This window comes from Salvia hispanica, chromosome 5 (assembly GCF_029641045.1).
Source record: "Salvia hispanica isolate PSC_SH4W2 chromosome 5, Shi_PSC_v1, whole genome shotgun sequence".
NCBI classification, from domain to species: Eukaryota; Viridiplantae; Streptophyta; class Magnoliopsida; order Lamiales; family Lamiaceae; genus Salvia; species Salvia hispanica.
Window position 1 is genome coordinate 49,515,246 of NC_142696.1, and position 23,703 is coordinate 49,538,948.

The 23,703-nt window shown below is 35.3% G+C and overlaps 5 protein-coding genes across 7 annotated transcripts; 3 read left to right on the forward strand and 2 right to left on the reverse strand.

Moving 5' to 3' along the window:
* The first annotated feature begins 430 nt into the window (after positions 1 to 430).
* Positions 431 to 2,489, forward strand: LOC125187881 (uncharacterized). The gene is made up of 5 exons (XM_048084524.2): positions 431 to 570; positions 679 to 840; positions 1,281 to 1,362; positions 1,699 to 1,815; positions 2,125 to 2,489. The coding sequence occupies exons 2-5, from the start codon at positions 716 to 718 to the stop codon at positions 2,173 to 2,175; spliced, it is 375 nt and encodes a 124-aa protein (XP_047940481.2). The 5' UTR covers positions 431 to 570; positions 679 to 715; the 3' UTR covers positions 2,176 to 2,489.
* A 433-nt stretch (positions 2,490 to 2,922) lies between these two features.
* LOC125187879 (acetyl-CoA acetyltransferase 2) lies at positions 2,923 to 7,270 on the reverse strand. Its single transcript, XM_048084522.2, has 14 exons — positions 7,102 to 7,270; positions 6,532 to 6,589; positions 5,913 to 6,011; positions 5,650 to 5,823; positions 5,410 to 5,515; positions 5,140 to 5,278; positions 4,902 to 4,979; positions 4,755 to 4,820; positions 4,502 to 4,587; positions 4,266 to 4,365; positions 4,014 to 4,166; positions 3,792 to 3,878; positions 3,544 to 3,649; positions 2,923 to 3,183 (listed from the first exon to the last, which is right to left on the reverse strand). The coding sequence occupies exons 2-13, from the start codon at positions 6,563 to 6,565 to the stop codon at positions 3,560 to 3,562; spliced, it is 1,212 nt and encodes a 403-aa protein (XP_047940479.1). The 5' UTR covers positions 6,566 to 6,589; positions 7,102 to 7,270; the 3' UTR covers positions 2,923 to 3,183; positions 3,544 to 3,559.
* A 4,298-nt stretch (positions 7,271 to 11,568) lies between these two features.
* LOC125186462 (Protein kinase superfamily protein) lies at positions 11,569 to 16,238 on the reverse strand. 2 transcript variants are annotated; one of them, XM_089059618.1, is made up of 18 exons: positions 16,131 to 16,238; positions 15,081 to 15,646; positions 14,850 to 14,993; positions 14,656 to 14,781; positions 14,370 to 14,457; positions 14,192 to 14,285; positions 14,019 to 14,112; positions 13,791 to 13,845; positions 13,604 to 13,695; positions 13,343 to 13,513; positions 13,216 to 13,272; positions 13,029 to 13,112; positions 12,729 to 12,813; positions 12,451 to 12,512; positions 12,297 to 12,371; positions 12,099 to 12,203; positions 11,872 to 12,013; positions 11,569 to 11,794 (listed from the first exon to the last, which is right to left on the reverse strand). In XM_089059618.1, the coding sequence occupies exons 2-18, from the start codon at positions 15,630 to 15,632 to the stop codon at positions 11,721 to 11,723; spliced, it is 2,100 nt and encodes a 699-aa protein (XP_088915744.1). In that variant the 5' UTR covers positions 15,633 to 15,646; positions 16,131 to 16,238; the 3' UTR covers positions 11,569 to 11,720. The 2 variants fall into 2 exon arrangements, with proteins under 2 accessions (XP_088915744.1, XP_047938785.2); XM_048082828.2 differs by lacking the exon at positions 16,131 to 16,238 and adding an exon at positions 15,997 to 16,130.
* Positions 16,239 to 17,639: 1,401 nt separating this feature from the next.
* LOC125186453 (Galactose oxidase/kelch repeat superfamily protein) lies at positions 17,640 to 19,545 on the forward strand. 2 transcript variants are annotated; one of them, XM_048082820.2, is made up of 2 exons: positions 17,640 to 17,798; positions 18,428 to 19,545. In XM_048082820.2, exons 1-2 carry the CDS (start codon positions 17,769 to 17,771, stop codon positions 19,358 to 19,360), a joined length of 963 nt encoding a protein of 320 aa, XP_047938777.2. In that variant the 5' UTR covers positions 17,640 to 17,768; the 3' UTR covers positions 19,361 to 19,545. The 2 variants fall into 2 exon arrangements, with proteins under 2 accessions (XP_047938777.2, XP_047938776.2); XM_048082819.2 differs by having other exon boundaries at positions 17,705 to 17,798; positions 18,410 to 19,545.
* Positions 19,546 to 19,797: 252 nt separating this feature from the next.
* Positions 19,798 to 21,895, forward strand: LOC125187717 (uncharacterized). The gene is made up of 5 exons (XM_089059481.1): positions 19,798 to 19,959; positions 20,043 to 20,135; positions 21,138 to 21,208; positions 21,306 to 21,368; positions 21,431 to 21,895. The coding sequence occupies exons 1-5, from the start codon at positions 19,884 to 19,886 to the stop codon at positions 21,689 to 21,691; spliced, it is 564 nt and encodes a 187-aa protein (XP_088915607.1). The 5' UTR covers positions 19,798 to 19,883; the 3' UTR covers positions 21,692 to 21,895.
* Positions 21,896 to 23,703: the final 1,808 nt, after the last annotated feature.

Consider the following 23,703-nt stretch of genomic DNA (forward strand, 5'->3'; position numbering starts at 1 on the left):
TAGATCCTCCTTTGGATTATGACACATCTAGTCTCAAATGCATATAATGGAATGTAATCAAATATAAATTCTAAATATCGTACAAACTCAAACTATGATTTGGAGCATTGAAAAATGTCAATGGATGATAAAATAACATCAACAGAAAAATACCTACAGTATCAAATTAAGGATTGATGTTGTATTGATATTTTCTGCACGCTTTGTTATGCTGTAATTTTATCATTGATTGATATTTTCTAACGGTCCAGATTATAGTTTAGAATTTGTGCAATATATAGAGTTTGCATTTTATCACGGCCCTGCATGTAGTTATTTACTGCATAATAATCTCATTTATAGATGGCAAGACTCATAGTATAATTGATTAATCTCATTGTATAATTGATTAATTAGTAAAAGAGAAAAGGACGAGAAATTATTTATTTAAAATAATTAAAAGAGCCATTTTAAACCGAGGCGTCGTATCTCTCTTTGTCCCCACTCTCACACACTACACACACAGAGCTGAGGACGTCGACTGCGAAACCTTTCTCCGCTGAGACTCCGGCGCTCCATCTCAAATTCGAGGTTGCTATTCTGTTATTTTTCATCCTTCTCATTTATTCCTCTTTAATGGAATGCGAATTAGGTGTTTGATAAAATGTCTGACTGAACCCTACATTGTGATTTTATTAGGACTGTTGATGTGAATACCTATTTCGCACCATCGAAAATGTGGCAGCGGATCCGTAATGGCTGGTTAGAGATTCTGAACATTCAGAAGTTGAGGAGAATCGTGTCTTACACTGGCTTTTTCTGTTTTTCTACGCTGATCAACTTTGCTTACACCAACAATACGTCAGTATTTATTTCCTTGTTCTGTTTTGGTTGATAATTTGGAAGTTAGGAGTTGAAAACCGTTGTCTTTAGCAGCTATTGGAGCTCAATTCTATGTTTAGCATAGCTGCCATTCTGATCTTGGACCAAGGTGTTTCAGTTTATGCTTATTTGACTTTGATTTAGGTTTCATTATTGTAGTGTGAAGAGTTGGTTACTGGTAATACTGATGTGATTATGTAAAGGGTTAAGTTAATTTTAAAATGGAAGAGATGGTTGTGGAAATTTTGCTCAAGCTCTTCTGCACTTGTTTTTTTCATTTCTTCAACGTTTTAATTAAGTTCTGATTGTGAGAGTGAAATTCTATCAAGAAAAGAAGCAAAATTGGTGTAATTCGTTTTTTACTTCCTTTCTTCTTTGGTGTACTATTTATCAAACTTCTTATGTATATGTCTAATTAGGACGAGAGCTGGACACTCGAGGGCTGATCAATTCTATGCATCTTATCCAGCTGGCACTGAGCTTCTTACCGATACTGGGAAGGTATGTCTACTCAGGTTATTAAGAAGAAAAACGGGTTTTTTCTTTTTCAGTTTTGGTTCTGGGTGAAGGAAGGGGGTGTTTGAACTTTGCAGTACTGTTTTCTAGTATTGAGAAACGGAATTATGTAGCTTAAACTCAAGGCCACATCAGTGTCTCGAGGAACAGTTTGGCTGTTTTAAGTTCATGTGATATATGTATATTGTGTTGTGCTCCTGTGATTACAGTATCTCAATTTTATGTATCTGATATTCTGTACACTGAATAGTATACTGCGCTTCACTTGGATATTGAGATTTAATTTAAGTTTGGCTAATAGAGCTTTTGATGTGTTTTTAGTTGTATAAAGCTGCACTCGGCAATTGCTTTGAAATAGAGGAGTGGGGGCCAATTGAATGGAGCATTTTGGCTAAACATTTTGAACGGCAAGGGAAATCACCATATGCTTACCATTCAGTAAGTTGATACCTTACCTCTTTCTACTTGTTTATATATTTGTGTCGTCTGCTTCTGCTTGTGGTGCATACGACCATTAAAACAGATATCCATTAGTTAAATTTAAGAGGATAGATGGTTTTATGCAATTTTTTTAAGACTCTTTGATATTGTTGTTCCTCCCCAACTCCACTTCAAATGAATCATTTTGCTTTTTGTAACTTGGTGAACAAAAGCAGAAATGAAAGTTCAAATTTCCAATAATTTTGTGGAACAGATGCTGCTTCTTTGATTAAATATTGAGTTTCCTTTTTTCTTGCAATGTTCCAGCAATATATGGCACATCTGGCCTCCCTCGGGCAACTGGATGGAAGCGGCTAGCTGAAGGATGATGACGTATCCAATATGATGATCTTAGGATCATATCTGAGTACATATGAAGTTGTTTGAGACGCATAGCTACACAAGCCACTGAGAACACTACACTCAGAGTGTGCCTTAGGGTTGTTACTGCCCTACGTAACTACGTATTCTATTCCTAAAACCGAGTAGTAAAAGTGCAGCCTTATACTTGAGTTAGATTTGTAGTCCTCTTCACCTAATGGTAGATCGATCAGTTTCATGACTTTAATTTAAATTTGTGGAGACTTGCATTGGATTATTTGGTTATGAATAAATGGATTAAGTTTGGATAATTTATGCTTCTCCCAAACGAATTGAATCTCTGAAATAGAAAAATACAATAGTTACTCTTGTAATTATTTGGTCAAGTATTACCAAAAAATGTAACATAATTACTGAGATTTGTGCATAGAGATCCCAAAGGAGGCTAACATAAAAACTTCAGCTTTGGGGGCTCAAGCCCACCCTAGTCCCGAGGGCAGTGTACAACGCGATTTTGAGCCATTAGATCTCACAGGAGCTAGTTCTTTCCTCCTCAGATGGCTTTTAGCACACAAGTTTGGGACGTCTAGATCTGAAACTCGCACGTTGCAGATGCCTGAGGGGATTCGCTTCGAGGGTGGATCTTTTCGTATTAGTATATCTGATATTTTGATTCATCAGACATCAATACATTATAATGTCCATCTGACATTATCGATTTACAGCTTAAATTGATGAAATAAATTACGAAATATGTTTATTTATTAAGATAAAAGGTACACACCAATATAAGTCAGAAACACACTCACATGTACTACTATCTAACTTAAATTCATTGGCTCAACAAAGATAGACAACACACAGAAAAAACTCTCAAGGATTTTGATCTAAAACTGAAAGATGGTACAGATTAATCTACTTCCCTCTGCTTTCTCCATCTCTTCAATGGTGCTAGAAACCAGGCATAGCTGCTTCTGCTGCCAGTCACATCGTCCGCAACGAAATCTGCAATGTAAACGAATGTTGGTCGACTTTACAATCAGACATCTTTAGCCATACAACAACTGCAATTAACGTATCAACGCAAAAGCTTGGGTCAAAGGGTACTCATATCCAGATTTTCACCCGATTAAACAGTCTGACACAACACTCCTCTCCCCTATGGCCTTGTGAATGTAAATTGAACTTGAAAACGAACCCAAGACTGATTTTTTTCCAAGTGCGATGAAAATAAGATTGGAGAAATCAACTAGGGGCAACATTTCACCTCCAAGGCCTAAAGGGAGTTCGATGGCTAGCTTTTTCAGTCGTTCAAAGCTACCATTGAAACATGACCAAGTGATGCAAATTTGAGCCAAGGCTTACCACAAACTGGGGAGGATTACACGAGTTCTAAGACGAGGGCCGAGGCGCCTCCTCCTCCATTGCAAACACCACCAACACCATACTTTCCGTTCTTTTGCCTCAAAACCTGAAATGACACGATTCGAAAATCAATGAAAACTGATTTCAACTCAGAAACGAATCAACCAAGATGCACAAAATCTCCATGCTGAATGATCCATGAGGAATTTGTTTTGAATCGAAAGATTAGTTGAGAGAGGATAACATACCCCCAAAAGAGTGACCAAGATACGAGCACCACTGCAACCAAGAGGATGCCCCAGAGACACAGCTCCACCATTTACGTTAACTCTTTCCTGCAAATAATATATACATATAAAACTTTAGAACAATGTAATATTTCTATCAAAACCACATACAGGTAATGGAGTGTAAACATCTTTACTTTTATTATATTGTTTTATTTAGTAAATTTAAAGGTTAGAACTCACCGGACTAAGATCCAATAGCTTCTGATTTGCAAGAGCCACAACTGCAAAAGCTTCATTGATTTCGTAATAGTCTACTTTAGATGCTTCTATACCAGCATTCTTGAGTGCTTTGGGGATTGCTAGAGCTGGGGCAGTCGTAAACAGTTCCGGGGCCTGAAACAATACAATGTAAACTCAGCAGTCACAAACTGATGAGCACGCAGGAGACGAGATGGTTCAAGATTCACAAAGAGGACGTATAAGCACACATACATGAGCGGCATCAGCATATCCAGAGATCTTAGCAATGACTGTAAGCCCGAGTTCAAGAGCTTTCTGTCCACTTACTAAAACAAGAGCCGCGGCACCATCACTGAAAAACCAGATCAAATTCATTACTTAATTAATAAATTAAGTTTCAAGGAAATTTGCCCATATTTAGTGCAATTCTACGGAGTCGTGTAACTAAGATTAACTGTAAAGGACAAAAGGGAATGTACAGGACGTACCTTATGCTAGAAGCGTTTCCAGCTGTGACAGTTCCGCCTGTTTCCTTGAAACTCGGCCTTAGCTTCCTCAATTTTGCAGCATCAAACTGACCAGAGAAAAAGTAGTCAATAATGAAAATTCATATATTTTACGTATGGAGATATATCGTGGCCTAATGAGATTAACATTGCAATGTTTAATGCATCTAGACTGTTGGAATATTGACTTTTGCTAAAAACAACAAATTTCTGGTAGTATATTTTTAGGTTTCACCTTTCCAAGACCTTCGTCCTTGTCAACGATGGTGGATGGTCGTCCTCTCCCACCGGAAACTTCAACCTGAATCCACAAAAAGGACATTTATAAAGCAACAGCGTAAAAAATGAACTGCATCTATAGGTCAATATCCAGTTATCTTACTGGAGTAATCTCCCAAGCAAAGGAATTGGCATCTTGAGCAGCAATTCCACGCTCGAAACTTTGGACTGCGAAATCGTCCTGCACAAAATAAGCAGTGTTATAAACATAATACCAATAGCAATTGGCTGCAAATTTGGGAAATCAAATTAATAAAATATATCCTTTAGAATGCAAAAAGTTGCAGTGGAAGTGAATTTCGGATAATAAAATTTGTGGAGTCGAAGCAACAAAGAAAAACCTGCTGCTCTCTTGTAATGCTATGGTGCTCAGCACATAATTCAGCGCACACACCCATGCCCACGTCGTTGTAAACATCCCAGAGTCCATCTTTCAGCATTCCATCAACAAGAGAGTCGTGCCCAAGTCGAGATCCTTTCCTAGAATATGCCAAGATAAAATGAATAAGTGAGTGGCTTATTAGCATGGCAGCATTTCTCATTTTGACCAACACTGTTACATAGAATAAGACTATCAATATTTATTTCCTTAATGTGAAGTGAATACCAACCTCGCCTCTGCGATGTATTTTGGGGCGTTTGACATGCTTTCCATGCCACCGGCCACTACAACGTCATTGAGACCCAACTGGATGCTTTGTGCTGCTAGCATGGTTGCTGCCATGCAAACAGAGAATATTTAATGTCACGAGACTCTCGACCAAAACAGAATACTACCAATTAAGTGATACATTAAAACACAATCAAAACTCTTTAGGAGATTGTCGTATCTCAGATGCTATGAAACTGACCTTTCATTCCAGAGGCACAAACTTTGTTGATGGTTGTACAGACTACTGAATTCGGGATTCCGGCACCCAATGCTGCCTGGCGGGCAGGAGCCTGTCCTAAGTTCGCACTAAGTACATTTCCAAAGAAAACTTCTTGTACAAGTGATGGATCGATATTTGCTCTCTTCAAAGCACCTGAAAGTCGGTGGTAGGTAGAAATAATAGATTAAACACCCATAAACTCTGACATTGAAAGATGCTATTTAATCTGGTTGTCGTCTTACTCTGAATAGCTACAGATCCGAGCTTTGTTGCCGGAACTGATGAAAGTGAGCCAAGAAAACCACCCATAGGTGTCCGAGCAACACCCACGATGCAAACATCTACGTTACAGAAAAGGCAAGACAATAAGCTTTTGTCAAGAGAGTAGTGTCAGACAAATGTGCAAGAGTACATCAAATGCCAACAAAAAAAGAAGATGCTTTAAGGTTTTGAACTATAAAGGTCCATAAAACCGAAAAGAGAAGCCTTTTGAGCAAGGAAGGGAATGCTATACAAGAACAAGACCAGTTACAAAATACTAATATTAATATGCAGCAGAATGCAGATACAAATAAAGCAAAGGAAATACTACATATCTAACTCGAGAAAAAGCCATACTATACATGTCTACATAATTATTAGTTTAAAAAACTCTCTAAACACGTAGTATAATGGAATTCTTCATGTCATTGATCACTCTCTAAACTCAGTGTGAGATACTTGAAGCTTAATTAATGACTGAATATTGGTAAGTAAAAGAACCCCAAGATTAGACAAAAGTGCTAACAAACAGAGAGGGAAGTAAAATCTAGCATTAGCATGCATTGCAGCTAGTTGATGTTGATGCATACAAAAAGGTACCTTTTGGATTGATTGAAGCAGCTTCTGGTGCCATGATCAACCTTGAGCAAAATTAAGCCTGTTAAAAACGAAATTCATCGAGATTAAATGCAAAATTGACACAAATCAAAGAGCGTGAAGCTGCAGAGGTAAAAAACACAATCTTGTGCATGATCCTCAAATTTCTAAAAGATGTTGTTTTTTTATCTCTTCACAGAAGAAGCATGTTGTTAGCTGTTAGGTAATCAACAATCCAACCTATTCTTCAAAAGCAGTCAATCAAGAAATAGTAAACAACAATTCAAATAACCAGAGTCACTAAAAGCCAGCTGATCTAGTCTGATTTCTCTTCACACACACACACATACACACAGAATAACACGTATAGATCTCCAACAGAGTAAACAAACGAACAGCTTCAAAAAACACATGAATGGTTCGAGAATTAGATCTAACCAAAAACAAGAAATCAAAAGGGAAAACAGCCACTGAGAAATTTGCAAGAAACATAAAAGGCCATTTTGAAGAAAATCTGATCCCAGATAAGAAAAAACACTAAAATCATACACATTTACAGAAACAAATATTTACCTGAAGAATGGAGCAGCCAAAAAGGAGTGTAAGCGATGATGGAACTCCAGCAAAGCTCGTTGTCGCCTATATATAGAGAAGGGGTGGGTTGGTGGGTGGGTGGCTTCACTGTGTGTAGTGTGTGAGCTGGTGGAGTTTGAATAGTGACTCAGTTAACCGGCTTTCTTGACTCCACACTCAAACAATCGTCATTTTTTAATACTCCATCAAAATATTATTATAGATTTTATGATAAAGATTGGATCTTTGTTTCAAATGTTTAGAGGCCAATTTGTGAATTGGGATTTTTGTATTCCTAAATGGGATTTTTTTTTTCTTATTTATATGAATATCATATTTATTTGCAGGCAATAAATAACAATTAATAGCTGTATATTTAGATAAATAAGTATTTATAAAAGCATCTTTGATGTGATTAAGTGAGATATGGTTGAGAGTCTCTTACTACTATATAGTTATATGAGATTATATTACTACTATGTCATAATCGAAATCATAGTATGTATAGTAAGAGTCATAATTACCATAAATATTGAAAGGAACAATATTATACTCCTACTTAGTAGTACTTAAACTGTTGGGATTTGATATATGGAATGACTATGGGAAAAGTCAGTGGAAATGTGTGCCTCGAAAAGTTTTGCATAGTTTTTATCTACTTGCATTTACTTAATTAAATTTTAATAAAGCCTAGCTTATTGACCTAATCAATTAGGAGTACTAGTATTTTATTGTATCATCCCACCTCTACCGCATTCATATGACTTTTTAAGTGATTAAGTAAATTTTTTATCATTTTTGTAACTACTCCGAATAGTCGATATCAAAATAAGTGGAGTATGTTTTGTTCTGCTACAAGTATATTCATACATAATTAACCAAGGCAGTGAACTAAACACCAAATGGTTATAATTACTATAGCTTTTTAGTCAGTAAAATATAAACAAAACTTACAATAAGATTGAAATTCAATTCCCTCTTAACTCTTGTTGGCAAAAATATGATGGAAGTGCTCTTTCTTTAACAGCATTAAGAATAAAATTAATTTAATGTGCATGCAATATATACATGACAGAAGTTAAACATTATATTTATTGAAAATACAAACACAAAGTTTAATCTGTTGAAGAGGATAATAGCTCAATACTCCTAAATCAGTATAAATTAATACACACGTGTTAAAAAATAAAATTATTGCACATGTTCGGTAAATAATTTCATTAACAAATAACTAATTGTCTTCAACCAAAGTCCACTATGTTATGCTATGCAATTAATGGGCATTAATTATAACATGTGCACATTTAAAATGATATATAGCGTAGTAAAAAAACAAAAGAAATAAAGACCAATTATATAAAATATATTTTAAAAGACTAAGCTACGAATCAATTAACCAAAAATTAATCAGCCCATCTTAATACGGCAGAATGCAGATTGGATCAATCAATTTACTACTTCTAACAAAGCTTAGTAATCATCGATCCAAAATAAAAAATAAAAAGAAATCAATCGAATATAGACACGTGATTTTTAAACCATACCAACCCAACTTTATATTACTATTATTATCCTTAAATTGTAGTTGTACAAATAAATAGGAAATACAACCGTGGAAAATACATTACTCCTACTATTTGCTATTTATGAAATTATGAACATATTATATGTTCATCTAGTACCGATCGAAAAAAATGATTTTGTGAGCCTTAAAAATTTAGTACTAGTACATTATTACTGTGATTTTTTATTTCTATTTTAGAAAGTACGATAGATGAAACAAAAAAAATCATGAAATTATATCCACCAAAATAACAGGACAATTGAATTATTATTGCCTATTTCATTTCTTATAAAACAATTATTCATCGTATTTCATAATACTAGAATACTCGTGTCATATAGTAATAGGGAGTAATAAAATAGATTTAACTAAAGACTGGAATCTATACATATATAAAAGCCGAGTTTTGGACAATATTTTGAATATGTATAAATTTTGGGAATAATTATGAATATTACTTAATAAGTTATGTTTATAATTTATGTAGCCAAGTGAAATGTTAATGTCATTAAATGTATAACTATATACTATGTAGTCAAACGAAGGATGTTAATGCCATTAATTTGGTATAACTATAAATTAATATCCACTAAACTATAAATTAATGTCGGCTAAAAGTATATGAATCATTTAGCTATTTTTTTTGAACAATATGTCATTTGCCATAATTTATTAAGGAGGCGGCAACAGATTTATATACTATGTAGTCAAATGGAGGATGTTAATGCCATTAATTTGGTATAATTATAAATCAATATCCACTAAATTATAAATTAATGTCCAGTAAAAGTATATGAATCCTTTAGCTATATTTTTGAACAATATGTCATTTGCCATAATTTATTAAGGAGGCGGCAACAGATTTATATACTATGTAGTCAAATGGAGGATGTTAATGCCATTAATTTGGTATAATTATAAATCAATATCCACTAAATTATAAATTAATGTCGAGTAAAAGTATCTGAATCCTTTAGCTATATTTTTGAACAATATGTCATTTGTCATAATTTATAAAAGGAACGGCAATAGATTTCATACAAAAAGAGCACCTAAGTCAACGAAATGGCAAAAGTTGTAATGTAGGGTAACAATATGTCATTTGCCATAATTTATAAAAGAAACGACAACAAATTTTATGCAAAAAGAGCACCTAAGTCAACGAAATGGCAAAAGTTGTAATGTAGGGTATGTAGTTGGTTTTTGTTTGAAATTATTACGTGTAGATGGTGAAAAATTGGCTTATGGAATAGATTGCGCCGGTGCAGGACAAGAAAGGTGCAGGAGATGATAACTGGTGATGAAGAAAGGCACCCGAGCTAGATGGAGGCGGATAAAAGATATCGGGATAAATGATAAGATAGAGATGTATTGGAGTACAAAGAGAAGTCGGAGGGTAACGTTTTAATATGAATAAGTTACTATACCTAATAAATTGTTTGTTAGGAATACATTTTTTAATTAGTTGACCCAATTATATAGGTGAAGGGTTTACTTTTATGAGACATATATGATATAACAAATTCTTATGGATTTATGTGATGACTTGGATTAATGTGATGAATTTATTATTTAATTTAATAAATTACTCTCTTCGTCCGCCATTGAATGTCTCATATTTGACCGACACGGGTTTTAAGAAATTGTTTGACTTTATGAAGTAAAATGGGTAGAAAAGTTGGTGGAATGTGAGACTTATTTTTATATATTGGTTTTGTAATAAAATGTGAGCTAAATGAGTTAGTGGAATGTAGGGTACACCTACCAATTATGGAAAAAGAGAAATGAAACATTTATTGGCAGACGGACGAAAAAGGAAAAATGAGACATTTAATAGCGGACAGACAGAGTAAATCTTTGAGATTGATAAAATATGAAGGTAGATTATATTTATTATATTTTTATATGACAATGGCTTCCATATTTTGAACATTATAGATTGTATATTAATAATTTCATATTTATTGTGTTAGACATTAAATTTTACTATTTATTGTTTAAATAAGATTGTTCTTTTTATATCCAAAAATGTTTTAATCAATATATGTATTTTTGTTGTTTTAATACTAATTGCATAATTGATTTTAACATTTTACTTAAATTACTCTAGATTGACATTATAGTTATTAGTTGTGATTAATTTTACTATATTATAATTTTATTTTATACTTAATTATTGCTATATTCATACATCTATTTAATAAAAAAGTTTTATAGGAGTATTAAATATACAAATTGTAACTTGCGGAAGTACAATTGTATATGAAATTGAGAAAACCATCTTAAACCTACTTCCCACATCTTTTATTTATTTTTCGAAAAAAATGATCAATAAAGATTGCCTATTAATTTTCGTGATGATCTGAATTCCTAACCTATTGAATTGAGAAAAAATGTTTTGTCAACTGAGTAGTGTTTCATCGTCTTCTTATTTTAGTATTTTTATTGTACGGAATGTGTTCAAATAAATAATAAGCCTGATTTTTGTAATTAAAATTTGAAGATAATTTATATATAGAAATATTTAGGAATAAATAGAATATATAAGAAAAAAATAGAGAATTCTAGAAGAGAAAAAAAGTAGGATGAAAAATTTAGAACAAATACATATGCAGTCTATATATATGCCTATTGTAAATATTTTGTAGATGTTAAGTTTTTCGCAAGTTTAGTTTTTTAGTTTTCAAATTCGAGTGATGATAAAGTGATATATTAAATTAGTTTTCGTAAAATTAATTGAACCGTGCATCACACGGGAGTAGATACTAGTATTTATAAAATCGCCAATCCTGATCTAATTCCTTTATATTGATATAAATATCTGAATGCCTACTAAACAATTACTGAATTAAACTGACAATTTACAATTCAAAAAACAACTACAATAATTAAATCATGCAACATTGACCAACCAAAAGAATGTTATAAATCATCATCCAGCACAACTATTCATCTATTTGTATGAATCTAACAATATGTATGAAAAGTATATGCAAGTATAATTTCTCGAAAGCGACTTTACAATAAATTTTGTATTCAAGGATGGATCAAATCATTATATCATTTTCTCAAATTTGTCAAGCTTTTTCACCCTTTGCATAGATGTGATGAGCAGAGTGAGGAAAACACCTACATTTCAAAGAATCATTCATAAACAGATGAACTCATTGAGCAAAACAGAGGTTTCATGGCTCTTGAGACCTCACCTGCAACGACGAAAGATCCATTTGCTATAGCTTCACTGCCTTGATTGACGAAAGTGACGCCAAGGTTCAAGAAGGTGCCTCCACAGACAGTGTACATAGTTGCCATTTGCAGTATGGTTGCTTTCCGAGCTGCTCTCTCCGACTGCAAAGGTTCACTATTCGTGTCAAAACACAGAAACGAGCCCAAGTTGGTTCGTCCCTACACAAAGAGGGAGAGAGATAATAACCTCCAGTACTCGGACTCTGAGCTTCAAATCTCCGGATTCAAGCTGTTTCACGATGTCTTCTATGCGTTGGATCCGGTAAGGCATGGAGATCGTCGTTGATCTTGCCTGGACCAGTACAAAAGTTGAAATTTTTGGAAAAGAAATCAGAGTGTTTTGAGTATTTTCCTTTACAAGTGAGACATGAAGGAAGTTTCATACATCATCGGCTTGTTTCCTTATTTCTTGAACGAGCCGTGGTCCAGTTGGGCGTTGTTGTCTCAAGTCTAGGAGCTCCTGCACAAGTTATACATACTGTATGAATGATCTTGACGCGTTTTTTACACAGTTGAGGAGATCAGCAGAAGTAACGAACCTGAGCGTATGGTGCAGCAATCTTTGGGAAGGAAAATTCCGGATTCAGAGTGTATCCAATGCCTGCAGCAGAATGAATCTCTGTTAACCAAGTGAAATGTTCAAGAAATCACGAAGCTCATGCTCAAACTTTAAGTTCTTGCAACTTTGGGCGTATCAAGCTCCACACGAGCAAGATAAGTAGTCGTTTATCTGAAAAAAAGCTCTCAATAGTCGTGGCTAGCTTGTTACAAGCCAGTTTTCGCCTTTTTCTTCCTATTCAAGAGCACAAGCACTTACCTTCGAGTGTTGAAAACGCTCTCAGCACGAACGTGAAGGTGGAGGGAAACCGGAAGGGCTGGTCCGTTGCTATTGCAAATAGATCCTGCGAAAGAGAAACAAGAATCTTGAGCAACAATATGATCTTATTTATTCCTCCCTACTGCTCCCCCATTGCTCGAGTTATCTGTCATTTTTCGCTATAGAAGTAGACATCATGCTAAAATTGGCAAAATTTCTGTGTGTATGTAGCAATTATTGGTAAAAGAAAGAAGAAGAATACTTTTTTTCAAGTGATGGATTAGGAAAAAAGAAACATACCTCACCAATTGCAGAAAGAGTTTGCTGCTGGTCTGGTCTTTGATTCAACAAATTATCCAAGAAGAACTGTACTGTTTTCCTGACCTAAATCCACGTATTGTTTTCATGAAAATGTGATAATCAGAAACGGCAACGTACTCGATTTTCCTATTTGACATAAATCAACAACTTGCTTTAAATAGCATACCGATGTCATGTCTCCCGTGGGCTGAAGTGCACCAAGATCTATGAGACCTTGCATCACCTGCACGGACATGTTACACAAAAATCCCGTTTTGCACGACAGTAGGTAAATGATCTAGCAAGAAACGAACCTTTTTTGCATCCTTCTCATAAACGGAATAGAAAAGATCCAACAGCCGCTCCCTTGTGAAGCTCTTGATCTCTCCCATCATGCCAAAGTCATAGTATATGAGGGCTTCATCGATATCAATGGCAAGATTTCCCGGGTGCGGATCAGCATGAAAGAAACCAGTCTTTAGTATCTGAAATGGTTGCCACAATGCAGGGAGTTATGCAGAGAGTTGAAAAGGAAAAAAAGAGGAAAAATAGAAAATTGGCAGCAAGAGGATTACTTGAATCAAGTAGGCTTCAATAGCACGCGAAGAAATTCTAGATCGACTGTAACCACGCCCGTCTATCAGATCCACCTGATTTATCTTAATTCCTGATTGAAATGATGAAATTTCAACACACATATATGTGATTGAGGTGACATGGATTTTTAAAGGGATGTATGAATGTAAAATGAGAGTAATATACCAGGAACATACTCCAATGTTAGCACTTTCATTGCTGTATAATCCCAGTACACCATCTGGAACGAGCAAGAACGATATCCTCAATGAACAACATAACGAACATTGAAACACATTCGAGGAAAAAGATTGGTTTTTTCGAGGCAATGGACCAAAAATGACTAAAAATGGCAATGAAATATGAATTGATTGTATGAATAATATAACAAAGCTAAGAAAGGAGGAAACATACAGGAACTCGGACCCACTTTATATTTCTAAAGTCACGACGAAATCTATCAGCATTCTTTCCTTCATTAACATAATCGATTTCCTCATACAAGATCCTGAAATTACCGAGAATCAATGAATAAAACATGCCACATTTGGTCGTAAACTTATAGTACGTTTTCTTGTGTAGCTTACTTTGCACATTCTTCGTATATTCCAACCCAATCCCTTGTCGGGCCACCAAGAGTTTCACTCTTTTGGAAGTACTCAGCAATTAGCTTTAGATTTTCTGAAGAACGAGAGTGTTACAGATCATGACATAAAGCAGTAGCAAAGCTACTTTATCTGAAATTGTTGAGTAGCTAGCACTCACTAAGATCAATATCGAAGAGCTTCTTTAGTCCCGGTCTTTGGACTTTTACCACCACCGTCTCTCCGTTGTGCAAGATAGCTCTGTGCACCTATCAAGATTTCCAAAAGACAATCAGCAAGGCATGTGAAAATGTGTAATTTTTTGAAATTATTTTATTTTGTAGTTATGTATTGGCACTATATGAACAGAAATTCCCTTCAACCCTATTCGTTGCCACCAAACTGCTTCGTTTCACTTCTAGTGTAGACATAAATCGAGAGAGGAGAGGAAAATGTAAAGCAAACACCTGACCAAGGCTAGCAGCAGCTATTGGGAGGTCTTCAAACTCCTTGTATAACATATAAAGAGGAGCACCCAATTCCTTTTCTATGAAGCTCTTTGCTTTGCTTGGTGAAAATGCCGGTACTCTATCCTGAATCACGAGCCAGATAAATTCAACATGCTCAATCGTGAGGAGAGATATGAACTTGTAAATGGTACCTGCAGCTTAGCAAGCTCATCAACAAATTCTTTTGGAAACAGATCAGATCTCGTTGAGGATAATTGGCCAAGCTTGATGAAAGTCGGGCCAAGTTGCAGCACACATTCCCTTAACCACGAGGCAGTTTTTCGTCTCCTCTCCACCTGTGCTTATACATATATGCATCATGAATCCAATCTGATTACTAGAAAAATGATGATGTTATATGTTAACCAATCAACCAACTCCACCTGCTTATCCTCGGAGAAGCCTCCAATGTAAGTCCACTTGGCATTGTCCAAATAAACACGTGCACGAAGGGAAAGAACAAAGGACCACACATCTATACTCCTCTGGACAGAGTTATAGTTCTCATTTGCCCAACTGAAGCCTTCATCTGAAGGTAACACTTTCAGCCCTTCAATAGGCGGAAGCACGCTGGTTCTTGATGTTTTTGGGGGACTCTTCACGAGCTTCCCACCATTAACATTCCTCGTAGAGCCATTCACACCCTGTGATGGACTAACAGACACTGATTTTGCCTTCATGACCTCAGTCGTTGGCACCATTTTAGTTGCTCGCCCGTTTGTACCAACTTTTGTGGATAACTCTGTCTGCTGCATAGAGACCTGCAACCTACCGAGCTTTCGGGTTTTGGCAAGGGCGTACACATCTTTGTCAAATCTTGAGAGGTCATGGTTTGATATGTTTCCTGAGAAACTAATATCATCTCCTAATCTTCCTTGATTTGTTCGGTCCCCTACGCGGCAACCACAGCTAAAGGAAGCTAGAATTGCAGCCATTTATGGTTTAATGCCTAAAACAAGGCAAAATATTTGATCAATCACTCAAACAAAGTAACCACAAACAATATTTAGTCTAGAATGCCTAAAACAGAATACACTAAGCAAATAAGTGCTTCAAGTTGCAACACAAAATGCCCTGATAACAACCAAGGCAAAGCAAAACAGTCCCAAATTTTCTTCATTTGAGGCACAATCAACATTTGATCATCAATAGCAAGAACTCTACAAATACAGTACAACAACATGTGTAAACTATAATAAATGATAAAAACAATTACTACAGCTCAAAGGGTGTCTAAATTCATCACTGAATCAAGCAAAAATACCCAATTCTAATCAAAGGCATCATTAAAAATCCAACCTTTTTCAGCATAAACCAATAAATGGAAGAAATTACAGGTCGCAGCTCAAAATTATTGAAAGAAAGAAAAATGAAGGGATCACGCAATCTCCAGAAGTTTGCACTACGTTTTGGTTTGAAAGAGCAACCACTACCAAAATGTTGGACTCATATTGCGTTTGTGGGCTCTTCATTGGTCGGAATTGCATCTGACGTGTTGTGTTTTACTCCTCATAGTGAAAATCCAAACCATGATTGATGCATAGATTCTTTACGTTATTTATGAATTTTAAGCCTTGAAAATACCCAATTCTTAATTTTTTTCGTCAGTATTTTCTGTCACTCAATTCTTGATTTTGGTTGGACCAGCATTTTTGGTGAATAACGACTTTTATGAATAAATTTTAGTACTAGTATCAACTAATTTTGTTTTATACTACTCTATTTCTTGTATTAAAACCAATGTAATAATAGTATAAAATAATTATACGAATTGTATAACATCATATAAAATTATTAAAATTCTCATAAATACTATAAATATATGTTTCTCCTTCCATCAATAAATTGATTCCAGCATTGTTACTGAGTGTGTATTATATACTCCATTTATTTATATTAATGAGAAACATATACTTCCTCCGGTCTTTATTAGATGTTTCATATTCGACCAGTGCAATTTTAAGAAGTTATTTTAACTTTACGAAGTAAAGTGGACGTAAAAACTTAGTGAAATATTAACCATAGTGCTTATAAGTGAATGGATTAGTAAAATGGATGGAAAAAATTAGCGAAATATTAACTATAGTGATTATAAGTAAATGGATTAGTAGAATACGACATCACTAAAAAAAATAGTAAGAATGAAAAAAAATATTTATTGGATACCGTCTAAATAAAGAACTACGAGATATTTAATTGAGATCCATATTTAATATTTATACAGTATTGTGGAGTATAAGTTATAGTAGTTGACCCAATTTTGTCCAACTTCTTATAAAAAAACTAAGACCGAAATGAATGGGCCCAAAAATCAATAAAGACCAGACCAAATAAACATTCAGGCAGCCCATATGAAAAGAAAATAAGTAAAACCTAAAATCATAAACTTTATACTACAATAAACTAATTGTGCTCTAAAAAAGTTAATTGCTTGCACTACTAAGCAACCTAATCACCCATTTATTATAGGACGAAGGAAGTTCCATGCACGACATAAACACCACCAAATATTAATTTAAGTGACATCCCTTTCTTACTTTTATTTTCATCAAATTCAATTGAAAACAAATCTCTCAATCATTAAAAAATTAACACATAGGTTGGTCATCACATCAAAATATTAGGTTGCTGAGGTGAGTGACTACGTAAGTTAATTGGATTATTAATATAATTAATTGCTTCGACCTTAAAAATTACTCCAGTATATGCCACAATATAATACTAGAATATATGGCATGATAAAGTGCATTATTCTCTCATTCATCATTTTTTTTCCGTAGTAATATTATTATACATTTATCAAAATACTTCAAACTACTACCAAAAACAAATTATTTCAAAGATAAAAAATTTACTCAAATATTTTAGACTATATGATGAGTGCCAAAAATATAATTTAAAAAATGGTTTTCAACTGAAAATGTTTGGAGTCTTCTTTATTCATTTATTTAATTTAATTATATGAAATACTACTATACTCAATTTACAACTCTCCACTCCACTATTAAAGAAGTGTCAGCTTTGCTCTTAAAAGCTTGCCTCTCAGTCTGCGAACAGTTGAATCTCCGACCATGGCTATTCCACAAGGCAAATGGGTCAAGGTTTTTCTAATTTTTCCTTTATTTTATTTACAAGTTTTAGAAGAATTGCGTTTTTGGATTCCTAAAGAATTACTTTATGATTTTTGAAATTTTTTCAGAAACCTGTTGTGACTCTGGAAAATTGTTAGCTCTGTTTAGGCCTTCAATAATTTCTTGTTTCTGGGTAGATAATGATGGCTTCTGATTCTGTGGAAAATCACATAGGTTTTGATTTGCTGTTATGTTTGTAAATGATGGGATTTTCTCTTGACTGGAAATGTGCCTAAATATGATTTATCTACTTTCATGATTTTAGGGTAAGAAGTTGTAAGCCTAGAAATTGGGTAACTTTACTCTTTTTACCCTTAGCAATTGCATAGAAAATGGATCAGTTAAAGAATTTGCTTTGAGAATAAGTGTAAAATAGGAAATTTGAAAGTGTGTTTGGAGTAATGATTTGACGTTTCACAACTTTAAAGTTTGGAAGTATGTTTGGATGACTGCAAATTTTCATATTGTATGGCAAGAAAACTCACTATAGTCATGATAAAATTCAGCTAAACTTGAATAAAAAGATAGTACTACTTCAAATTATTTAACATTGATTTCAATAAAAGTTGGTTTATTACAAGGGATTCCATCATTTGCAGCTGGAGCAAAATGGGGCAGGGCCTGGTGCAAGAAGCTCCCACGCCGTTGCTGTTGTTGGGCAGAAGGCGTATGCATTCGGGGGTGAGTTCTCGCCCCGAGTCCCTGTGGACAACCACCTCTACGTGTTTGATCTCACTACCCGGACATGGAAGGTGGCCGATGCCAAGGGCGACATCCCTCCCCCTCGCATTGGCGTGACGATGGCCTCCATTGCTGAGACCATCTACGTCTTCGGAGGTAGGGACGCCACACATAAGGAGCTAAACGAGCTCTACTCCTTCGACACAGCCACGGACACGTGGACCCTCCTCTCGTCCGGCCCCCCTCACCGGAGCTACCACTCGATGACGGCTGATGGGAGACGCGTGTACGTTTTTGGAGGGTGTGGGGATGCGGGAAGGCTGAACGATCTGTGGGCCTACGATGTTGTGGATAGGAAGTGGATCGGGTTTCCCCTGCCCGGGGAGAAGTGCAAGCCGAGGGGCGGACCGGGGCTGGCTTCGGTTCAAGGGAAGATTTGGGTTGTGTATGGATTCTCTGGCGAGGAGCTGGACGATGTTCACTGCTTCGACCCAAGAGCAGGGAGATGGAGCTGCGTGGAGACGTCGGGCGAGAAACCGACTCCTCGGAGCATGTTTTCAAGTGTAGGTATAGGGAAGTATATCTTCATTCATGGTGGAGAGATTGATCCAAGTGATTTAGGTCATCTTGGAGCAGGTAAATTCTCCAAAGAGGTGTATGCTTTGGACACCGAGACAAAGGAATGGAAGCGTTGGGACAACGACGAGCCTGGTTTAGCTCCCGGGGAACGAGGCTGGTGCGCCTTTTCCAGTGGCTGGTGCGATGGGCGCCCCGGGTTGCTGGTGTACGGTGGCAATTCGCCAAGCAACGACCGGCTCGACGACATCTTCTTCTTCACTCCTAGCATTTGATGGAACCCTAAACCCATGGTTCTTGTAATTAGATTCTTAATTTCACTGTGTGGTGTGTGAAAATTTGGTAGGGTCAGATGATGACCGGTTGTTTTGAGGGATCCTTTTGTTCTATATCGATTCGTGTCTCGTTTCATCAATAATTGGAGTAGAGGTGAGCAAAATACTCAAAAATTAAATTTTTATTTCGGTTTGGTTCAATTTTAACTTTTGGAAAATTTGATTTCTAAAGATTGAGAAATTTAATCTAATTTTTATACTAATGATATAAATAAAATAAACTCTATTTATATTAATGAATGTTATTATATGTTAATTTTAATTTTAATTTTAATTTTAAGACAATTAGGTAATAAGTATACTATTTTAATTTTAAAAAATAGCAACGTTGAGCCCAATATTAAAAGAATATTATTAGCCCTTATTATGTTAAACGAATAGCATAAAGCCCAAAATAATACTCCATCTACCCAGTTTCTCCATCGCCTACTCTCCCTCTCTTTTTCTCCTCTGCACAGTTTCAATGGCGGAAAACAGTAGTAAAGACCTCTTGGAGCTGGAGGCCAAGCGAGGCGCCGTCTCTTCCACCTCAAACTTAGGTATCTATATTCCTTTCTATCTCTTCAGCTTTCTTTTTTTGCTCTCTTCTTAATGCTCAGCGAAGATTTGCGCAATTTTGCAGAATCACTCTTTGTATGCAAGAAAGATCCCACCTTTACTCCTTCTGATGCTTCTCGTCAGAAGCCCACCATGGCTCCTCTGCCCAAGAGCCAATGTATTGAATGATAAGCCCTTTGTGTTTTCTTGGAAATTATCGTTTTTTAATCAATAATTCACTTCAGATTGTTGCTGTATTGCCCAAAATTGTAGAAAATATCATTGCAAAGTTGCTGCCTTTGCTTCTGTTGTGGACTTTTAACATTCAGAAATCAAGCTCATGTTTTGGGAAAATAAGTTAATTGATGTTTTTAATCAATAATTTACTTCAGGTTGTTTGTGTAATGTGATGCTTGTAGAAAATCTCATTGCAAAAATGTTGTCTTTGCTTCTGTTGTGGATTTTTAACATTGTTTAATAAAGCAAGCTCATGTTTTGTGAGGATAGGTTGATTCATGTTTCTACTCTGATTATACCGAACGCAAGAACTTAGACAAGCTGTTTAGGGTTATGGGTAGCTGCTTTAGGTTTGATGTTAAGTTTCTTGACAACTTATCATCAGTTGTTAGTTTAATGCTCCACCATTGATTGTGTGATCCGGGTGCTGAAAAAAGTAGCATGCTTGATATGTAGACTTCATGTAATAGGCAATTAACCCAAACCAGTTGCATATGATGATGAATTTGATCTGTTTGAGCCTTTGAGGTAAGGTACCTATTATAATATGTGGGGCTGAAAAACCGGCAATGCTTTTATGCTTGGAGATGTATAGATTTGAATGGAAGAGGCTGTTGATCCAACCAGTTGGATGAAGTGATTTGCTGAAGTTGTTAGTTTTGAGACTAGGGGCCTATTATGTTCACTGGGTGCTGAAAACCAGCATTTTTTTGCATGTATAAACGTCTCGTATCGTATGAGGTTTGATTTGTCATCACAGTTCATCTGGTCGGGGTTCTTGTTTCATTAAGTGGTTCTACCATTAGATGATTACATTATTGACTACTTTTTGTATATGTTTTGTATGCTAATTGTGCAACATGTGGTTTCAATAACTGAACTTGTGTGTCCTTGGGTGAAATCTGGTTCGATAGTAATGGGGGAAGTCTCTTCCTACTTGCAGTTCTAGGAAAGGTGAAAGACTTCTTAGGAGTTTTATTAGAATCGAACAAGAAACTGATGGAGGATGCAAAGGCACGATCTTGCTTCCCTTTCTAGTTTCTACCTTTTATACTATTTGATTGTTAGTTTCTCAAACACGAGCTCTGACCGTGGTTCCTACTAAATGCAGGAACGCCCCGATAACTATGACATTGAAGTGATCAGCGGAGACGAGTCTAAATACATCGAGATGGTACTGCTGTGTAAAAGTTTGAGACTTTATGGTTATATTTTCTTACTTAATCTTGTTGACAGGATCTGATGTTGGGTATTGCTGATCTTCACACCCCGGAGGCAGTTGCTGCAGCCGAGTCTGCAATGGCCGGTTACCAGCCACCAGCTCGTCTGGAGGAGAGCAGCAGTGGATCAGAAGACGAAGATAGCAGTGATGACGAAGAAGACAGGAATCACAAATCAGATTCTGAAGCCGGCTCAGAATCTGCGAAGCTCAGGTTGAAGGCAGGTTCTTCATGTCGAGGATCGAAGAAACGGAAGACCAAAATCATCGAGCTTTAGGTTTCACATTGGCGAAATTTGCACAAAAGTCTCAAGAATTGACATTGTTTCAGCTGAGTTTTTGGTGATGTTGAGTTTTAAGCATTTAGTTTGATCATTTATGCTTTTATTTTTAGTCATAATGTTTCTTACTACTACGGTGTTGTAGCCAAGTAGATAACATCTATGTTGAAGTTATATGACATAAACTAAATTTTGTATTCTTATCATGTTTTGTTTATTTATCTTCTCTACCAACACGCACAAAATTATTAAATTGTCAAAATTAATAGAGTTCAAATCAACCTACCAAATTGAAAATTCGATAGTCTAAAACGCCGGTCCTAAGACATTTAGTATAACTGTATAAGTGTGTGTCGGTTGGAGTTTTGACTATCTTTTACCCTAAATCAATACTATACTAGTATTATTGACCATTTTTATAATGTATATTATCTAATTAAATATAAATATATAACGGTGAAATCCCTATAGCAAAATATTGTTCATGGGGACTAATTTGTTAGTAAGTATACTAGTATCTATGGGACGATTTAATCCTCTAAATTTCTAAATATACCCAGATCCCATTATGACTATGATTATTTATTACTTCCCTTTTACTATGATAATAAAAAAAATCCCTATTTATTGAAAAAAGGGAAGAAAATCTCCTCCTAAGTCATTTTATCCCAATAAGAAGAAAAAGAAAAATTGTCTGCTTCTCCTAAGTCCCAAGTCATTGTTAATTAAACCCAATTTCTACTTTATACAAACCATTGAATACATATCACTTCACCTGCCACAACTAAAATTGCAACCAAAATTCTTCGCTCACTACATTATCTCTCTAAAAAAAATCATGTCTCATTACGATGATAAAATGAAAAACCATTCAGACAGATTCAAATATCTGAAGAAGATCACTAAAATCCTCCTCCCACTCTCTCTTCTCACTCTCTTCATCTCTCACTCCTCTCTCACATCTCTCTTTCTCCAATCCTATGATTATCTCAACTCCAACTTCAACTTCAAATTCAAGCTCTTCACCTACACAACTGAGAGGAACTGCATCTTCCTCTTATGCAATGGGATTCTTGTTTTCATCATACAATCATCCGGCCTCATTAGCAAGATCACCGGCTCGAGAACTCGGGCTGAGAAAGAAGTAGATATTCTTGAAGAAAAAATCAACCTTGATGCAGATTTAGTTGAAGAAGATTTGCACATGGAGAAATGGGATAAACGTGATGATTATGATGATGAAGAAGACGATGAAGGGATTGATAGAGAAGAGTTGAAGAGCAAATGTGAAGATTTTATCAAGAAAGTGAAGATGGAAATTCAAAGTGCATGAAATCAATTCAATAGTGTATGAAGAAATTGATTTTGTTTTTTTTCTTTATTGGTTTTCACTTGATAAAATTTATATATGAATCTCAGAATTTCTCGACTATAATGGAGCAATTTAAAAGTAGTAACAAATATACGAAATAATATACTACAATGTATAGACTTAATTATCGATTATTGTGATGTTTGTAGTAATGTGTTCTATACCCCCCTGTTTTTTTTATTGCTTCCTCTATTTTTAATTGGGCTAAACTTCACCACTTAGAAAATCCCAAAAGGTAATTCCATAATTTCAAGATCCAATAAATAAAATTGGCCCAAAATTTACTGGTTAGAAGAGCCCATAAGGCAATTCCATTATTTCAAGATCCAATAACTAAAATTGGCCCAATTTAATGATTTTATAGTACTAATAGTAGTAGTACTCATTTTTAAAACAACCTACTAATATTTTTCACTAAAAATTATCCCTTATTTATAATATGCTAATGATAGTGATTTTGTTCAATAAATCACATGTGGTGGAATTGTTGATCATGGTGTTTGAATTTCTGTCCGTGTAAGGTTTGTCACAAAATGGTGAATATAAGATGACAATCTCTTAGATGATTAGGACACATCAAACAGTACATTTTTTTGGCTATATATTGATTTACAAAGTTCTGTTTTTTTGCAATTTA

Coding starts and splice junctions, on each gene's coding strand:
- LOC125187879 (XM_048084522.2), bottom strand. CDS start 6,565: ATGGCACCAGAAGCTGCTTCAATCAATCCAAAAG. Junction 6,012..6,531: donor TGCTTCAATCAATCCAAAAG/GTACCTTTTTGT, acceptor TCTGTAACGTAG/ATGTTTGCATCGTGGGTGTT. Junction 4,821..4,901: donor TTGCTTGGGAGATTACTCCA/GTAAGATAACTG, acceptor TTGTGGATTCAG/GTTGAAGTTTCCGGTGGGAG.
- LOC125187717 (XM_089059481.1), top strand. CDS start 19,884: ATGGCGGAAAACAGTAGTAAAGACCTCTTGGAGCTGGAGGCCAAGCGA. Junction 21,209..21,305: donor AACTGATGGAGGATGCAAAG/GCACGATCTTGC, acceptor TACTAAATGCAG/GAACGCCCCGATAACTATGA. Junction 21,369..21,430: donor AGTCTAAATACATCGAGATG/GTACTGCTGTGT, acceptor TCTTGTTGACAG/GATCTGATGTTGGGTATTGC.
- LOC125187881 (XM_048084524.2), top strand. CDS start 716: ATGTGGCAGCGGATCCGTAATGGCTGGTTAGAGATTCTGAACATTCAG. Junction 841..1,280: donor TTTGCTTACACCAACAATAC/GTCAGTATTTAT, acceptor ATGTCTAATTAG/GACGAGAGCTGGACACTCGA. Junction 1,363..1,698: donor TTCTTACCGATACTGGGAAG/GTATGTCTACTC, acceptor ATGTGTTTTTAG/TTGTATAAAGCTGCACTCGG.
- LOC125186453 (XM_048082819.2), top strand. CDS start 17,769: ATGGCTATTCCACAAGGCAAATGGGTCAAG. Junction 17,799..18,409: donor CACAAGGCAAATGGGTCAAG/GTTTTTCTAATT, acceptor GTTTATTACAAG/GGATTCCATCATTTGCAGCT.
- LOC125186462 (XM_089059618.1), bottom strand. CDS start 15,632: ATGGCTGCAATTCTAGCTTCCTTTAGCTGTGGTTGCCGCGTAGGGGAC. Junction 14,782..14,849: donor ATGAGCTTGCTAAGCTGCAG/GTACCATTTACA, acceptor CTCGTGATTCAG/GATAGAGTACCGGCATTTTC. Junction 13,514..13,603: donor TTGAAGCCTACTTGATTCAA/GTAATCCTCTTG, acceptor CAACCATTTCAG/ATACTAAAGACTGGTTTCTT.